Source organism: Leptodactylus fuscus, chromosome 5, assembly GCF_031893055.1.
Source record: "Leptodactylus fuscus isolate aLepFus1 chromosome 5, aLepFus1.hap2, whole genome shotgun sequence".
NCBI classification, from domain to species: domain Eukaryota; kingdom Metazoa; phylum Chordata; class Amphibia; order Anura; family Leptodactylidae; genus Leptodactylus; species Leptodactylus fuscus.
In genome coordinates this window covers 219686513-219703419 of record NC_134269.1, presented here as the reverse complement: position 1 = coordinate 219703419, position 16907 = coordinate 219686513, and the positions used below count along the sequence as shown (strand labels likewise).

Here is a 16907-nt window from a genome sequence, read left to right as displayed (position 1 = left end):
CCTGTACATGTAACGGTAGTCCGCCTCTTCTGTTTTTTCTATTATAACATTCCGCCATTTATTAGTCACATCAGTTTGTTGGAAATTTGTGTGACTGCTGTTAAGGACAACATTTCAGATTCCACTGGGGTCCCCTGCCCCATAGAAATACACAAAATACAGGACTCAGGGTGTATTACTATAGAATTGGAAAATTTGGCATTTATGTTTGGAAATCTGAGCAATACCTTTACCTTACCCCCACCCACTGTCTTGGCCACAATGTGCCCAGTTGATGTGCGGTTTTGCCCACTTTCTTGGCACTTCCCAGAAGGTAAATCTGGGCCTCCGAGAGCAGAAAAATCTGCAAACCATGAGCATCCGCTAGTGGCAACTTTAAGAATATACATCTTGACAGAAAACGATGAATTAAGGACATGGGGGTGAACTCCGCTGATATATTTCCCATCATGTGTACTCACTTCCTCCGCAGTTTCTATGTAACTTATGAAGTATCTGTACCTGTGTGTTGGGTTGTTCTAGAAGCAGTAGATATTTCTATGTCCGGCACATAAGGCTTTACCACACATGACTATTATATTATCGCCACGCCGCCGCTCGCACTGATCTCGCCATCTCCTCTAGAGATTTATCTTAATGTTGTGATCGATATGACTTAACCCTTTCAGATGACTGATTTACTGTTCATACAATTTATGTTAAATAAAAACCAATGACAAGAAAACATGGCGTCCTGATGATGTGTCCTGAAATATGGATGAAGCGGGCGCAGAGACTGGTATGTGTGACCATAGAAAAGGATCATCAGTTTACAGTTTTCTATCCTAAACAAGAATGTGGTCAGAACCAGACGGATTTTCAGTTTTCCATATCTTCTTTGAGGAGACCACCCCACTATAGCACCACTTATTAATGCAATTGTAGGTGGTCGTCTCACAGAAGAGTCAGTGTATACAGGTATAAACTCTTTATAGATTACATACAGTCTTTAGTACCGGGTCTTTTTACACGAGAATGAATACAGACAGACATCAGACAACAATGGCTCCATTGGCATCAGTCGCTCAATGTCTGCTGCTTTTGTTCAATAACGGATGAGAGCAATAGACATGAATAACAGTATTGTGAACCACTCTTACCTTAAGCCAGAATTTGATGACGCAAATTTGGCAGGTACTGCAGAACGCCACGGTTTTTTCACAGCGTTTTTGCCGCGGTCAAATTGCTGTGTTTACGCTAATTGGGGCAAAAGATTTTAGCACAAAGTCGATATACCAAGTCGCACCAAAGAAGCTCCACGTTCTGCCGATGTCTAGCTGTAACCACAATAGTAAATGAGGGCCTGTGTGTGTAAGTTATGGAGGATTGCTGCCAGTCTTGCAGTGTGAGAGGGATCGCCGGTTCCATCTTGCTTGACTTACATATTCATAGAGTATTGTGCACCTAGACACGCGTCGTACCGAGCACAAGTATTCACTATACACCTCACCCTCATATCCTAAGCTATTGTCCTCTGGTATCAGCTTGTTCTATTTCCTAAGCTATTGTCCTGTTATCTATGGTTATAACATCTTTTTGTTTCACAGACATCAGTTTGTACCTTTCTATTATATCCACACCATCCGCCATCACCTCAGGGTTCAGGTAAGTGCTCGCACGTACATATAGCTATGATGGCGGCCATTGCACCATATACCTCCAGACTCTTCTCGTCGTCACGTCAGTCACTCTGAGCCGCCTCCAGTACGTATAGATGTGGGCGAGATGGGATTGTGGCGGCAAATGTACCAGGAGGGCGACGAAAATCCTGTCAGAATAATTCTCCAAGTACCTCAGTGAGTGTGAGGTGTCTGTCTGCAGGGAGAGTGTCAGGTTGTCAATAAAGTTCAGTTAAAAAAATAGTCACAGAGACAGAGAGAGATCCTGAGGAGAGAAGCCATTGTACAGACTGACAGACATACTGAGGAGAGAGGCCATTGTACAGAGACTGACAGACATACTGAGGAGAGAAGCCATTGTACAGACTGACAGACATACTGAGGAGAGAGGCCATTGTACAGAGACTGACAGACATACCGAGGAGAGAAGCCATTGTACAGACTGACAGACATACCGAGGAGAGAAGCCATTGTACAGACTGACAGACATACCGAGGAGAGAGGCCATTGTACAGACTGACAGACATACCGAGGAGAGAAGCCATTGTACAGACTGACAGACATACTGAGGAGAGAGGCCATTGTACAGAGACTGACAGACATACCGAGGAGAGAAGCCATTGTACAGACTGACAGACATACCGAGGAGAGAAGCCATTGTACAGACTGACAGACATACCGAGGAGAGAAGCCATTGTACAGACTGACAGACATACCGAGGAGAGAAGCCATTGTACAGACTGACAGACATACCGAGGAGAGAGGCCATTGTACAGACTGACAGACATACCGAGGAGAGAGGCCATTGTACAGACTGACAGACATACTGAGGAGAGAGGCCATTGTACAGACTGACAGACATACTGAGGAGAGAAGCCATTGTACAGACTGACAGACATACTGAGGAGAGAGGCCATTGTACAGACTGACAGACATACCGAGGAGAGAGGCCATTGTACAGACTGACAGACATACTGAGGAGAGAGGCCATTGTACAGACTGACAGACATACTGAGGAGAGAAGCCATTGTACAGACTGACAGACATACTGAGGAGAGAAGCCATTGTACAGACTGACAGACATACTGAGGAGAGAGGCCATTGTACAGACTGACAGACATACTGAGGAGAGAAGCCATTGTACAGACTGACAGACATACTGAGGAGAGAGGCCATTGTACAGACTGACAGACATACTGAGGAGAGAAGCCATTGTACAGAGACTGACAGACATACTGAGGAGAGAGGCCATTGTACAGACTGACAGACATACTGAGGAGAGAGGCCATTGTACAGACTGACAGACATACTGAGGAGAGAAGCCATTGTACAGACTGACAGACATACTGAGGAGAGAGGCCATTGTACAGACTGACAGACATACTGAGGAGAGAAGCCATTGTACAGACTGACAGACATACTGAGGAGAGAGGCCATTGTACAGACTGACAGACATACTGAGGAGAGAAGCCATTGTACAGACTGACAGACATACTGAGGAGAGAAGCCATTGTACAGACTGACAGACATACTGAGGAGAGAGGCCATTGTACAGACTGACAGACATACTGAGGAGAGAAGCCATTGTACAGACTGACAGACATACTGAGGAGAGAGGCCATTGTACAGACTGACAGACATACTGAGGAGAGAAGCCATTGTACAGACTGACAGACATACCGAGGAGAGAGGCCATTGTACAGACTGACAGACATACCGAGGAGAGAGGCCATTGTACAGAGACTGACAGACATACCGAGGAGAGAGGCCATTGTACAGACTGACAGACATACTGAGGAGAGAAGCCATTGTACAGACTGACAGACATACTGAGGAGAGAGGCCATTGTACAGACTGACAGACATACTGAGGGGAGAAGCCATTGTACAGACTGACAGACATACTGAGTGGAGAAGCCATTGTACAGACTGACAAACATACTGAGGAGAGAAGCCATTGTACAGAGACTGACAGACATACTGAGTGGAGAAGCCATTGTACAGACTGACAGACATACTGAGTGGAGAAGCCATTGTACAGACTGACAGACATACTGAGTGGAGAAGCCATTGTACAGACTGACAGACATACTGAGGAGAGAAGCCATTGTACAGACTGACAGACATACTGAGGGGAGAAGCCATTGTACAGACTGACAGACATACTGAGGGGAGAAGCCATTGTACAGACTGACAGACATACTGAGGAGAGAGGCCATTGTACAGACTGACAGACATACCGAGGAGAGAGGCCATTGTACAGACTGACAGACATACTGAGGAGAGAGGCCATTGTACAGACTGACAGACATACTGAGTGGAGAAGCCATTGTACAGACTGACAGACATACTGAGGAGAGAAGCCATTGTACAGACTGACAGACATACTGAGTGGAGAAGCCATTGTACAGACTGACAGACATACTGAGGAGAGAAGCCATTGTACAGACTGACAGACATTTATTGGGCAGGGAGGTATGTAATGAACGTGAAGGTGAACCTCAAAATAGGTAATGGTCTTGAAAAATGAGACAAGACTATGCTACTATCCACTACCTCACAGACAGCGAAATGTCAAGTATAAGTATAGGTAATCGCCATATGCTAATACAAAACCGCAAAGGAAATGTGATAGGAGCTGCAGAAAGTGCAGGAAAGAACAAACCGTACCAGTCTAAAGGCCAACATATTACATAGGGCCGGGGTGAGACAGGTATTCTATATATAACAGTACTTTTGTATAAATATCCATAACGTGGACCATACAATATATTATAGGCCAATCCTATACCTGGGGGGGAGGGTAATAGAGCTGATAATAAAGTGTTTCTGTAGTCAAAGATTTTTCCAAATGTCCTATTTTATTGTATTTTTGGTACTGAATAAGGGAAACCTAGACTGATGATATAAGTGTCGTATAGGAGGGGTAGTAGACACACCTTACTATGTAATAAGGCAATCCAGTTCTAATGTAAATTCCCTAATTGAATATGCATACATCCTGAGTCCTGAGACTCTATGGGTGGATCAGCCATCCATTAGCATGTGAATACAGGCCTTACTAACAATTAGCATCTTAATTGTGATTGTTAACCCTTCAAAGACCTTCAGGACACACCATTTTTTTTTTCCTTCTCTCACTGCCACTTTCTGAAAGCCATAACTTTTGTACAGATTTTTCAATTACATAATTTTCGATGGACTTGCGAGGGTAATACAACAATTCTGTGTTATTTTTATTAACATTTTTCTGAAAAATAAGTAAATAACCCAATTACTTATATCATGGCGTAGTCAAATACAATTTCCATATTTGGTACCTCTGGAATCAATCATTTTTGAAGAGACCTTCAGGGTTACTAGTTTGGCTGCACAGAAAAGTGCGTTTACATATCAAAGGCTCCAGAGGTGAGAAAACAAGTGGTCAGCAGGTCTCTAGCCAGCTTGAACATATTGACTACCTGTAGACATGGCACCATGTTTCTTCTTGTGTATATTGGAGGAGAGGAGCATAGACAAATAGCGCTTTGATCCTATAGAGTATAGCCGGAGGTGGAGCGCACAGCTAGACTCCTAAAATAGACAACATTCATTGAAGTGAGCCACAAAGGAGGAAGAAATCCCAGGAGAAGGGAAGGTGTCTCCAGAGATAAGACTGTGGCCAGGAGAAGCTGTGATCAGAGCCTTGGTAGGTATACTATTGATTTTTCATTCTTAAGTAATTGTCGGATATATTGGCTACTTACTAGTGACTACATTTTTTGCTGTAGTTTTCATTTTTATGTGTTTTTGTGATTTTTCTTTCTCATATTTTAGTTTCAGGGTTAATTTATCTGATTATTGGAGTTATTTTTGGATTTAAGTGTTGTAGATTCATAACTGTTTTTTTGGGATTAGAGGAGGTTTTCCATTGCCTGTAACCCAAAAGGACCCCTGCTGTTAGGTGTTGAGTCACATCTCACCATAGATGTACCTCCGGAGCAAGAGGCCATTACCTGAATAGGTTAGCCTCTACTGGGGCTCCATTGTAGTGTTAGGCTGGGTTCAGACGGGGTTTTTTGGTCCGGAATTTGACACGGAGGCCGCCTCAGATTCCAGACCAAAAAAACGGGTAGCCGCGACTGGATGCTGGTGCAGTGCACCGGCATCCAGGTGCGTCATTCCGCTCTGGATTAGGCCCAAATGAATGGCCTAGTCGGAAGGGAGTGTCTTCAGGCAGATATCCAGCCGCGGAATCCGCTTGAAGAAAGGGTATGTCGCTTCTTTTTTCAGCAAGTGGGAACAAACCGGGAAATGACCGGCTCCCTCAGCCTTAGCGGGTCATGTGCAATCTCAAAACACATTTTAGAAAGTATCTGTTTAAAGTGCTAATATATTACATACTGTATGTGATAAATATAAATCACACCAACAGGTCTCCAAGCGTTACAGACTTTTACTTTTATCTCTTCTGTCAGCAATGGCGTCTGAAGATTTGAAAGAGGATCAGGAAGTTTCCTTCTGTCTTAACCTGTTTACCCTGAGATGTGGACACAGCTTCTGCCGAGTCTGTATTAATCAGGTTCTGAATACAAAGGAAGGGTCTGGAGTTTATTCCTGTCCCGAATGTAGAGCTGAGTTTAAGGAATGGCCATCACTGCAGAGGAACGTAACTCTATGTAATGCAATGGAGAATTTCATATCTAATAATCCACAACAGGAGGAGATCACTGGGATCTCCTGCACTTACTGTGTTCACTCTCCGATACCTGCTATTATATCCTGTCTGCTGTGTGAATCTTCTCTACATAACAATCACCTGAGAGTTCACAGTGAGGAAGCAAAACACGTCCTAACTGATCCCAGCTCATCCATAGAGAACAGGAAATGTTCCATTCATAAGGAGCTCTTGATGTATTACTGTACCGAGGACGCTGCTTGTCTCTGTATGTCCTGTACGTTGGCTGAAGAACATTGGGGACATCAGGTAGAGATTCTGGATGAAGCCATTGAGAGGAAGAAGGAGAAACTGAGCGATGTTCTGAGGAAACTGTACATGCAGAGACAAAAGACTGAGGAAAGAGTCCAGAGACTAGAGGAGTGCAGAGGAAGAGCGCACCAAAAAGCCAATCGAGAAGCTGAGAGACTCAATGCCCTATTTACAGACATCAGAAATCAGTTGGATGACCTGGAAAAGAGAATGCACTGTGAGATCTCCAGACAGGAGGAGCAGGAGTCACTGTCAATCTCTGATCTGATCCAGAAGCTGGAACTAAAGAAGGATGAACTGTCCAGAAACATTAGGAGCATTGAGGACCTATGTAACATGCCTGATCCACTGACAATCTTACAGGAACCAGACATGGGTGACTTGTGTGATCCTGAGGAAGGGGAAGGTGAAGAGGTCACAGGTTATGTGGATGATCCTGAACAAGAGGAAGCCGATGAGGACTCAAAAGGAGATACTGGAGGCGATTATGGTTTTCAGCAGATCTTACACACATTATCCAATATAATAAGTGATGTAAATGTCGTCTTCTATGGACAGCGTCCTGCAGACATATTACTGGATGTAAACACGGCTGCTAATAACATCCTTATATCAGACGACCTGAAAACTGCAACCAGGACGGACAAAAAGCAGAATCGACCCGAAACAGCCGAGAGCTTCCAGTGTTTTCAGGTGATGAGCAAGGAGAGATTTACCTCAGGGAGACATTACTGGGATGTAGAGATAGCTGAGTCAGGAATATGTTGGGTGGGGGTGTGTTACCCCAGTATAGACAGGAGGGGGTGGCAGTCATATATTGGAAGTACTAATAAGTCCTGGAGTTTGTTCATAGGGCGGGGGTATAGGAATCAGTGTTCGGTGTCTCATAACAAAAGTGAACTCATGTTACCTTACCAAATCTTTAGTGCTGGAGTCAGGATCTATGTGGACTATGAGGCCGGGCAATTGTCCTTTTATGAGCTGTGTGACCCCATCAGACACTTATACACCTTCACTACCACCTTCACCGAGCCCCTCCATGCTGCATTTTGTGTATGGAATAAATATGTAAAGGTATGAGAGGAGAGAAACCATCAACAAGGACTTCTTCAGGACATGCTATATTTTGGACTTCAGGACGTGGCCCCATTTTCCTCTCTGACCTGTCACTTTACGTTGCAATAACTTTGAAGGACATAAAACGTATCCAAGAGACTGAGATTTTTATTGTATGTTGAACTTGATCTATTTCCATTGTGTTAATGATAAATAAAAAATGACAGAATATTTGGAATCATTTAATTCTTTGCTCTAAGATTGCTAATAATACTGCACAAATGAGTAAATGAATGAAGTTGATCAGGTGTCCTTTATGTCTCCTTTAGGTTGAATCAATAGTACAATATGTAATGAGTACCTGAGCTCCCACTGGTGGACATTGCAGGTAATGCACATTATGTGGTAAATCTGTGCCTAGTTGGAGGATTTGGGCCTTTGTATCAGAAAAGCAGAGCCTCTACATCTGTGTGGTCTGTGTGGCTGTCTCACAACTTGGTTCGGATGAGACTGGTGTCTGTTTCTTACAGATGGACCACCAGGTATTGGACACAGGGGCACATTCCTTGGGCTGAGGAAGGTCTTTTGCTGGGGTGACAACATGTCGTAGTCTCTGCAGCAAAGAAAATATAAGAAATTAAAAACTGGTAAAACTTATAATCTATTTATCTCTATTTATATGCCACAGTCCTGTATTTATATACCCTTGCAGGGCAGATTTGGTTGTTGTCTCCTCTCCCACTGCCCTTGCAGGCCTGGTAACACAGTTTGATAGTTTCTTCTATCTTTTATCTATGGATGGTTCTTTCCAATAAAATACAAGCGGTCGAATGTACATTCACTAAGTCATGTCTTATGGTAGCACTGTACCTCCATCAGGGATCCTTCGGCCCTTAGGACTATATAGATGGCACATACAGGAATGCAGATCATGGAGGCGACGGCCATAAGCCAGCCGATGGCGTAACCCCATGGTGGGTACACATAGATGTTATTGTACTTCAATGGAATATATCTGATTAACGAAAAGAGGAACGTTGCCTAGAAAGAAAGAGAACCAATCATAAAATAGAGAACAGTCTCCTCATGGGCGGAGTTTTACAGGCCCCACCCCTGCTGTTCACTGTGAAACCTATAATGCTTCATTTATTCATTACAGTTTTTCTCCTTTCCTCTCCGAGTCCTGTAACCATGTGACTTGTCTTAACATGCACTGACCTGGCTCGCTTCTTTACGGGGGCCATTTTCTGTGTGTGGGGGGCAACATTACAGTCAAAAATAGATGCTATAAACCGTTGCCTCTTACCACACATATAGCCGGGGTTACAACCATCCAGCATATCTTCATCAGGGGCCACGGGCGGTACCCTATCATATCCTGGATGTTGTCATAGAAGCGATTTGCCCCTGTGTGGAATAAAGGAGGGAGAACTAAAGAAATGAGTGCACTACTGATACACAAGGGATGAATTTCAGGATTCCAGGGGCCTGATAGACATTGTAAGGCTTCAATCTCACTTCAGGGATTTATGTGACTCCAGGCAGAGGTAACGGTGCGTGTTTGTGGGTTTCCCTGGAGCTTGAGGTGGACCGAAGGCCCGTCTACCACATAACAAGACACTAGTATTATCGATAGCACTTTGTAAGTGGGGAACCCAGCACCAATTTTGGTTTGGGTCACAGGAGCTTCAAGTACGGCTACTCCTTCTTAGCAGAAAAGTGACTTTAAAAGACAAAGGTAACCCAGAGGTGAATGGTGTATACATCGACTAAGGTATAAAATTTTAAGGCCGCATCCTTCCAGATCTATTACAGTGGCCGTGCTGCATTATGACGCTCTGCGTGTAAAGAGGACGGCTGCTATATAATGTATTTTGTTCCCTAGGCAGTATTGATACTCACCGTACACCCATCCTATACAGATACACTCGGCTATCCCAAAAAAGAGAAGGCAGAAACCACTGCAAGCAAAGTAGTCAAAGAGCTGGAATATATACATGCCTCCCTGCAAGACACAGAGAGTCGTATCACTGGTGGGTATCGGTGGTTTGTTCTTGATACTTCCCTTTCCAATCCCTTGTAGAAGACAAAAGTCTGTGACCCTCAAATTGGTGAAACTAACCCTTCGTAGTCAGTGTTGTAGCCACTATGGTGAGGTCATACGAGCACCTCTTCCACAAACCCACTACAATGACATAAGAGGTTGCCTATATGGTGTGTATACGTTTGTGCTTATGTATCCTGACAATGGGCATAGTTACAGAGAATAGGTTCTCCTAATGACAAAACACCGGAGTATGGAGAATTCCAGAGAATGAGAAAACCTGAAAATGTAGAGAACTTCAAGCAGCGTTAGAAGAAACCTGAGAATATAGACAGTCCAGAGAATAAGTGCAGCATGAGAGGAAACCTGGAAAGATGAAGAGCTACTAGGGGAAGTATTAGAAGAAACCTGAGAATATAGACAGTCCAGAGAATAAGTGCAGCATGAGAGGAAACCTAGAAAGATGAAGAGCTACTAGGGGAAGTATTAGAAGAAACCTGAGAATATAGACAGTCCAGAGAATAAGTGCAGCATGAGAGGAAACCTGGAAAGATGAAGAGCTACTAGGGGAAGTATTAGAAGAAACCTGGGAATTTACATGTTCCTTAGAATAGGTGCAGTATTAGAGGACACCTGAAGCGTTCCAGAGAATACAGTAGGAGTAGAACTTGAAGAAACTCTAGGTATACAGATGTTCCAGACACTAGGTACAGAGTGAACTTGAAAAGACAGAGATGGTTGGTGCAACCTGGAAAGATGAATAGTTCTAGGAAGTTCAGTATGGGGAGAACTGGAAGAAACCTGGGAAAATGAGAATAGACACGGCATGTAAGGAAACCTGTAGAGTTCCAGAGAATATAGTATGGGCAGAATTCATAGAAAATCTGAGACTATAGACATTCCAGAGCATTAGAGAAAGATGGCGAGTTCTAGAGAATAGGTGCAGCATGAAAGGATACCTGGGAAGTTGGAGATTTCCCGAGAATCCAGCAGAGGAGCATTAGAAGAAACCTGTCAGTTTAGATGTTCTAGGTGCAGCTTGAGAATAAACCTAGAACGTTCCAGAGAGCACAGTAGGGGCGGCATTAGAAGAAATCTGGAAATTTATGGGTTCCAAAGAATAGGTGCAGCATAAGAAGCAACCTGAGTATACAGTAAGGTAGGCATTAGCAGAAACTTGGGAATACAGACATTACAAGGAATGAGAAGAAACCTGGAAAGATGAAGAGTTCCAGAAAACTGGTGCAGCACAAGAGAAGACTTAAAGAGACTGAGATTTCACAGTCAAGGTAGTCAGTGTGAATACTGGTTATAGCATGTGCATCACCTGGGTAACAAGAAACAGACCAATCAGAAAGCAGATTATAGAGATAACCAGGATGAGAATCTCCCGTCTGTATCCCCGGCGCAAGACTGTGGGGTATAAATCAACGATGGACAAACAGAGAGACTCAACACAGATGAACTGCAAGGAGAAAAAAATATCAGCACAAACAGTAAACATCTAATCCTATATATATATGGTCTGTAATAAGGAGAGGAACCCCAACATGATGATGGGAACAGCTTTGCCCATGCAGTGAGCGGACATTAGACAGCAGCTCGGTGCAGGACTTGGACCACACTTATGAGCGCCCTCTAGTGACCCTAGTAGAGAAGGGTTCGTTTTTATGCTTTTTGTATATTTGCTCTTGGACATTATTGATTTTTCTTGTAACGAACCCGATCACCCGGCTTTCACAGAAACACATAGAAGTACAGTAAATAGATTTTTGACCCTTTCATATCTGACATCCTTTTTGTGTATTTGGTGAAATTCCATATCCAGTTACCTGACTGTCCAGACCAAGGAGTAACAACATGATAAAGAAGAGACAGGCCCAGAGCTGGGACACCGGCATCATCGTCACAGCTTTGGGGTAGACGATAAAAGCCAGACCGGGCCCTGAAAAGTGTCAAATAATTACCGCACGCATACGTGTGTACATACGCACACTACATGCAGGACCTTGTGTCCGTGCAAAAAAAAAACCCGGTTACCACAATTTCCCTATAATACTGAACTCCTTCTTACCAGATTCAGCCACGTCAGATATCGGGACCCCCTGATCCTGCGCCATGAACCCCAAAACTGAGAAAATAGCAAATCCTCCCAAGAAGCTGGTGAAACTGTCCAACAGGCACAAAGCGATGCAATCCCTACAGGATTAAGAAGAGGGATACACAGGATAAGAACAGGCAGAGAAGTATCTCGCGAAAGTCAGTCACTTTCCATAATGTAGTATGTTGTTCTACCAGGTGGTATCACACATGGCCGGCTTAGATACATAGCATGTCCACTGTCTCTGTGGTAAGTACACTGTATACTCACTGTACAGTATATTGCACACTTACCTATAGCAGTTATAGTTATAGGGGTTATAGCTGCCAATACCAATAGCGAACCCAATACAAATACCGTAAGAATAAAATATCTGCGTCCCAGCATCTATCCAGACCTAAAGAGTAAAACAGGAGGTCAGCTGTAAAATAATTCTGAAATAATAATAATAATAATAATAATAAAAAAAACCACAGCATAATAACCATAAAGTACAACCACTGTACCACTGCATTCACTTTACTCTAACAGAAGCCACAATAATACTGCTCCTATGTACAAGAATATAACTACTATAATACTACTCCTATGTACAAGAATATAACTACTATAATACTACTTCTATGTACAAGAATATAACTACTATAATACTACTCCTATGTACAAGAATATAACTACTATAATACTACTCCTATGTACGAGAATATAACTACTATAATACTACCTCCTATGTACAAGAATATAACTACTATAATACTACTCCTATGCACAAGAATATAACTACTATAATACTGCTCCTATGTACAAGAATATAACTACTATAATACTACCTCCTATGTACAAGAATATAACTACTATAATACTACTCCTATGTACAAGAATATAACTACTATAATACTACCTCCTATGTACAAGAATATAACTACTATAATACTGCTCCTATGTACAAGAATATAACTACTATAATACTACTCCTATGTACAAGAATATAACTACTATAATACTACTCCTATGTACAAGAATATAACTACTATAATACTGCTCCTATGTACAAGAATATAACTACTATAATACTACTCCTATGTACAAGAATATAACTACTATAATACTACTCCTATGTACAAGAATATAACTACTATAATACTACCTCCTATGTACAAGAATATAACTACTATAATACTACCTCCTATGTACAAGAATATAACTACTATAATACTACTATGTACAAGAATATAACTACTATAATACTACTCCTATGTACAAGAATATAACTACTATAATACTACTCCCATGTACAAGAATATAACTACTATAATACTACCTCCTATGTACAAGAATATAACTACTATAATACTACTCCTATGTACAAGAATATAACTACTATAATACTGCCTCCTATGTACAAGAATATAACTACTATAATACTACTCCTATGTACAAGAATATAACTACTATAATACTACTCCCATGTACAAGAATATAACTACTATAATACTACCTCCTATGTACAAGAATATAACTACTATAATACTACTCCTATGTACAAGAATATAACTACTATAATACTACCTCCTATGTACAAGAATATAACTACTATAATACTGCTCCTATGTACAAGAATATAACTACTATAATACTACTCCCATGTACAAGAATATAACTACTATAATACTACCTCCTATGTACAAGAATATAACTACTATAATACTACTCCTATGTACAAGAATATAACTACTATAATACTACTCCTATGTACAAGAATATAACTACTATAATACTTCTCCTATGTACAAGAATATAACTACTATAATACTACCTCCTATGTACAAGAATATAACTACTATAATACTACTCCTATGTACAAGAATATAACTACTATAATACTACTATGTACAAGAATATAACTACTATAATACTACTCCTATGTACAAGAATATAACTACTATAATACTACTCCCATGTACAAGAATATAACTACTATAATACTACCTCCTATGTACAAGAATATAACTACTATAATACTACTCCTATGTACAAGAATATAACTACTATAATACTACTCCTATGTACAAGAATATAACTACTATAATACTACCTCCTATGTACAAGAATATAACTACTATAATACTACTCCTATGTACAAGAATATAACTACTATAATACTGCTCCTATGTACAAGAATATAACTACTATAATACTACTCCTATGTACAAGAATATAACTACTATAATACTGCTCCTATGTACAAGAATATAACTACTATAATACTACTCCTATGTACAAGAATATAACTACTATAATACTACTATGTACAAGAATATAACTACTATAATACTACTCCTATGTACAAGAATATAACTACTATAATACTACCTCCTATGTACAAGAATATAACTACTATAATACTACTCCTATGTACAAGAATATAACTACTATAATACTACCTCCTATGTACAAGAATATAACTACTATAATACTACTCCTATGTACAAGAATATAACTACTATAATACTACTCCCATGTACAAGAATATAACTACTATAATACTACTCCTATGTACAAGAATATAACTACTATAATACTACCTCCTGTGTACAAGAATATAACTACTATAATACTACCTCCTATGTACAAGAATATAACTACTATAATACTACTCCTATGTACAAGAATATAACTACTATAATACTACCTCCTATGTACAAGAATATAACTACTATAATACTACTCCCATGTACAAGAATATAACTACTATAATACTACCTCCTATGTACAAGAATATAACTACTATAATACTACTCCTATGTACAAGAATATAACTACTATAATACTGCCTCCTATGTACAAGAATATAACTACTATAATACTACTCCTATGTACAAGAATATAACTACTATAATACTACTCCCATGTACAAGAATATAACTACTATAATACTACCTCCTATGTACAAGAATATAACTACTATAATACTACTCCTATGTACAAGAATATAACTACTATAATACTACCTCCTATGTACAAGAATATAACTACTATAATACTACCTCCTATGTACAAGAATATAACTACTATAATACTACTCCTATGTACAAGAATATAACTACTATAATACTACCCTTATGTACATATATATATAACTACTATAATACTGCCCCCTATGTACAAGAATATAACTACTATAATCTTGTCCTCTCTGTACTGTATGATCTATATATACTGACATATACTCCTCTCCTTCCTTCTGTCACTCACCTGGGGGTCCTGTAGCCGGGAGGTGTTTGGCTGGAGGTAGTATATAATCCCGCTATACGCTCCAGGTAGTGTAGCTCCGCGCACCAGCAGGATGATGAGCATCACGTAGGGGAATGTAGCAGTGAAATACACAACCTGTGGACGGTAGAAGAAGGGGCCAGAATGGAGCAGCATAATATTACTCACAGTCACACTACAGCCGCTACTACAGAGGTTGTCACCCACCTTTCCTGGAGTCCTGAAAGGCAAACTTCACATGAAGAATTTACTATTTTTTTGTGTTTTTGCCCCACCTTTCCCGTAGACTTGACCCCCTTCCAGATACAGAAGTAACAGATGATCCAGCCCAGGAGAAGACACAGCGCCAGCTCCCACTGAATAGATCCGAGGTCTTCAATGCCCCCTGTCAACCCCAGGGTCCGTCTCCTGAGGGCAGTGAATACAGGATATACAGTCATACAAGTCATGGACAGACACTACACTAGTCAGCACCTCCTGCTATACCTTAGTCGGCCAGCATGAGATGGTATACAACAAAAGATCTACTTACTCCCAAAATTCCTGCACTGGGCTGGTGTGGTTCAGGGGGTGACTCTGGTTTTCTGTCTTGTTCACAAATTCCATGCAGTTCTCTTAAAAACGGAGATAATTTATGAAAACATTCTCACCCAAAATACCCCCCCTCATGGTACATTCCTAGTGCCCCTCCACATTACTGCTTCTTACTAGGAGGTAACAGACACTTGGCTATAGAATGACCTGATACTTAATATTGTGCTGTGATTTACTGCTGGGAGAGGGGAGAAGGAGCTTCCATGTCATGTTACCACAGCTCAGGGGACAGCAGCAGAGGCACAGTAGTACGGGTAGGGGTAGAAGAGGGCTCCTGCACAGGATCAGTGTATGGGGCCCCTATTACCTTGTCCACGTAGTCCCCACCCTCGCTCCTGTCTACCTAACTTCCATTACTCTACATGGAAGAATGCAGAGGGAGGCCTAGATGTGATATACATGTCTCATGGAATATTCTGTAGTTACCTGTGTTCCAGGTGTGGTTACAGCTGGCCCAGGGTAAGCGGGAGGTGAAGGAGTTGAAAAGGTAAAAAAATGACCAGGCCATTATTATTATATAGTAGATATTGACCAGGAATAACATAACTATTGTACCGTACCCAATACCTGCGGGAGAAGAGAAGAAACATGGTTATTATACTATTATCTATCTATCTATCTATCTATCTATCTATCTATCTATCTATCTATCTATCTCCTATCTATCTATCTATCTATCTATCTATCTATCTATCTATCTATCTATCTATCTCATATCTATCTATCTATCTCCTATCTATCTATCTATCTATCTATCTATCTCCTATCTATCTATCTATCTATCTATCTATCTATCTCCTATCTATCTATCTATCTATCTATCTATCTATCTATCTATCTATCTCCTATCTATCTATCTATCTATCTATCTATCATCTATCTATCTATCTATCTATCTATCTATCTATCTATCTCCTATCTATCTATCTATCTATCTATCTATCTATCTATCTGCCTCTCTTATATCTAATAAGCAGCTAGTATTACTGGCCAGTGAAGGACTACGGGCAACAACAAAAGAGAATGTACTTTTTCTGGCCATTCACCCGCAGTATCTGCTCAGCTGCCCCTTGTATATGTTGTAGGACGGTTTGTCTGCAATACTTTCATCCCACCACTCTATAGACTTCTATACCACCACTCTATAGACTTCTATACTACCACTCTATAGACTTCCATACTACCACTCTATAGACTTCCATACTACCACTCT

At 40.9% G+C, this 16907-nt stretch overlaps 2 protein-coding genes across 2 annotated transcripts; one reads left to right on the top strand and one right to left on the bottom strand.

Moving 5' to 3' along the window:
- Positions 1-6116: 6116 nt before the first annotated feature.
- On the top strand, positions 6117-7706 carry LOC142204633 (E3 ubiquitin/ISG15 ligase TRIM25-like). The gene has a single exon (XM_075275940.1). It carries the CDS (start codon positions 6117-6119, stop codon positions 7704-7706), a length of 1590 nt encoding a protein of 529 aa, XP_075132041.1.
- Positions 7707-8142: 436 nt separating this feature from the next.
- On the bottom strand, positions 8143-15591 carry LOC142204632 (sodium- and chloride-dependent betaine transporter-like). The gene is made up of 10 exons (XM_075275939.1): positions 15376-15591; positions 15083-15217; positions 12121-12224; positions 11801-11925; positions 11559-11671; positions 11054-11191; positions 9585-9687; positions 8989-9089; positions 8553-8723; positions 8143-8295 (listed from the first exon to the last, which is right to left on the bottom strand). Exons 1-10 carry the CDS (start codon positions 15547-15549, stop codon positions 8143-8145), a joined length of 1317 nt encoding a protein of 438 aa, XP_075132040.1. The 5' UTR covers positions 15550-15591.
- Positions 15592-16907: the final 1316 nt, after the last annotated feature.

Bases quoted from the DNA above. Each gene is read 5' to 3' on its own strand.
- LOC142204633 (XM_075275940.1), top strand. From the start codon at position 6,117: ATGGCGTCTGAAGATTTGAAAGAGGATCAGGAAGTTTCCTTCTGTCTT.
- LOC142204632 (XM_075275939.1), bottom strand. From the start codon at position 15,549: ATGACTTGTATGACTGTATATCCTGTATTCACTGCCCTCAGGAGACGG. The intron at 11,192-11,558 runs GTAACTGGATAT...TTCTCCTTGCAG, and splicing joins TCCTTGGTCTGGACAGTCAG to TTCATCTGTGTTGAGTCTCT. The intron at 8,296-8,552 runs GTACAGTGCTAC...TCTTTGCTGCAG, and splicing joins CCGAAGGATCCCTGATGGAG to AGACTACGACATGTTGTCAC.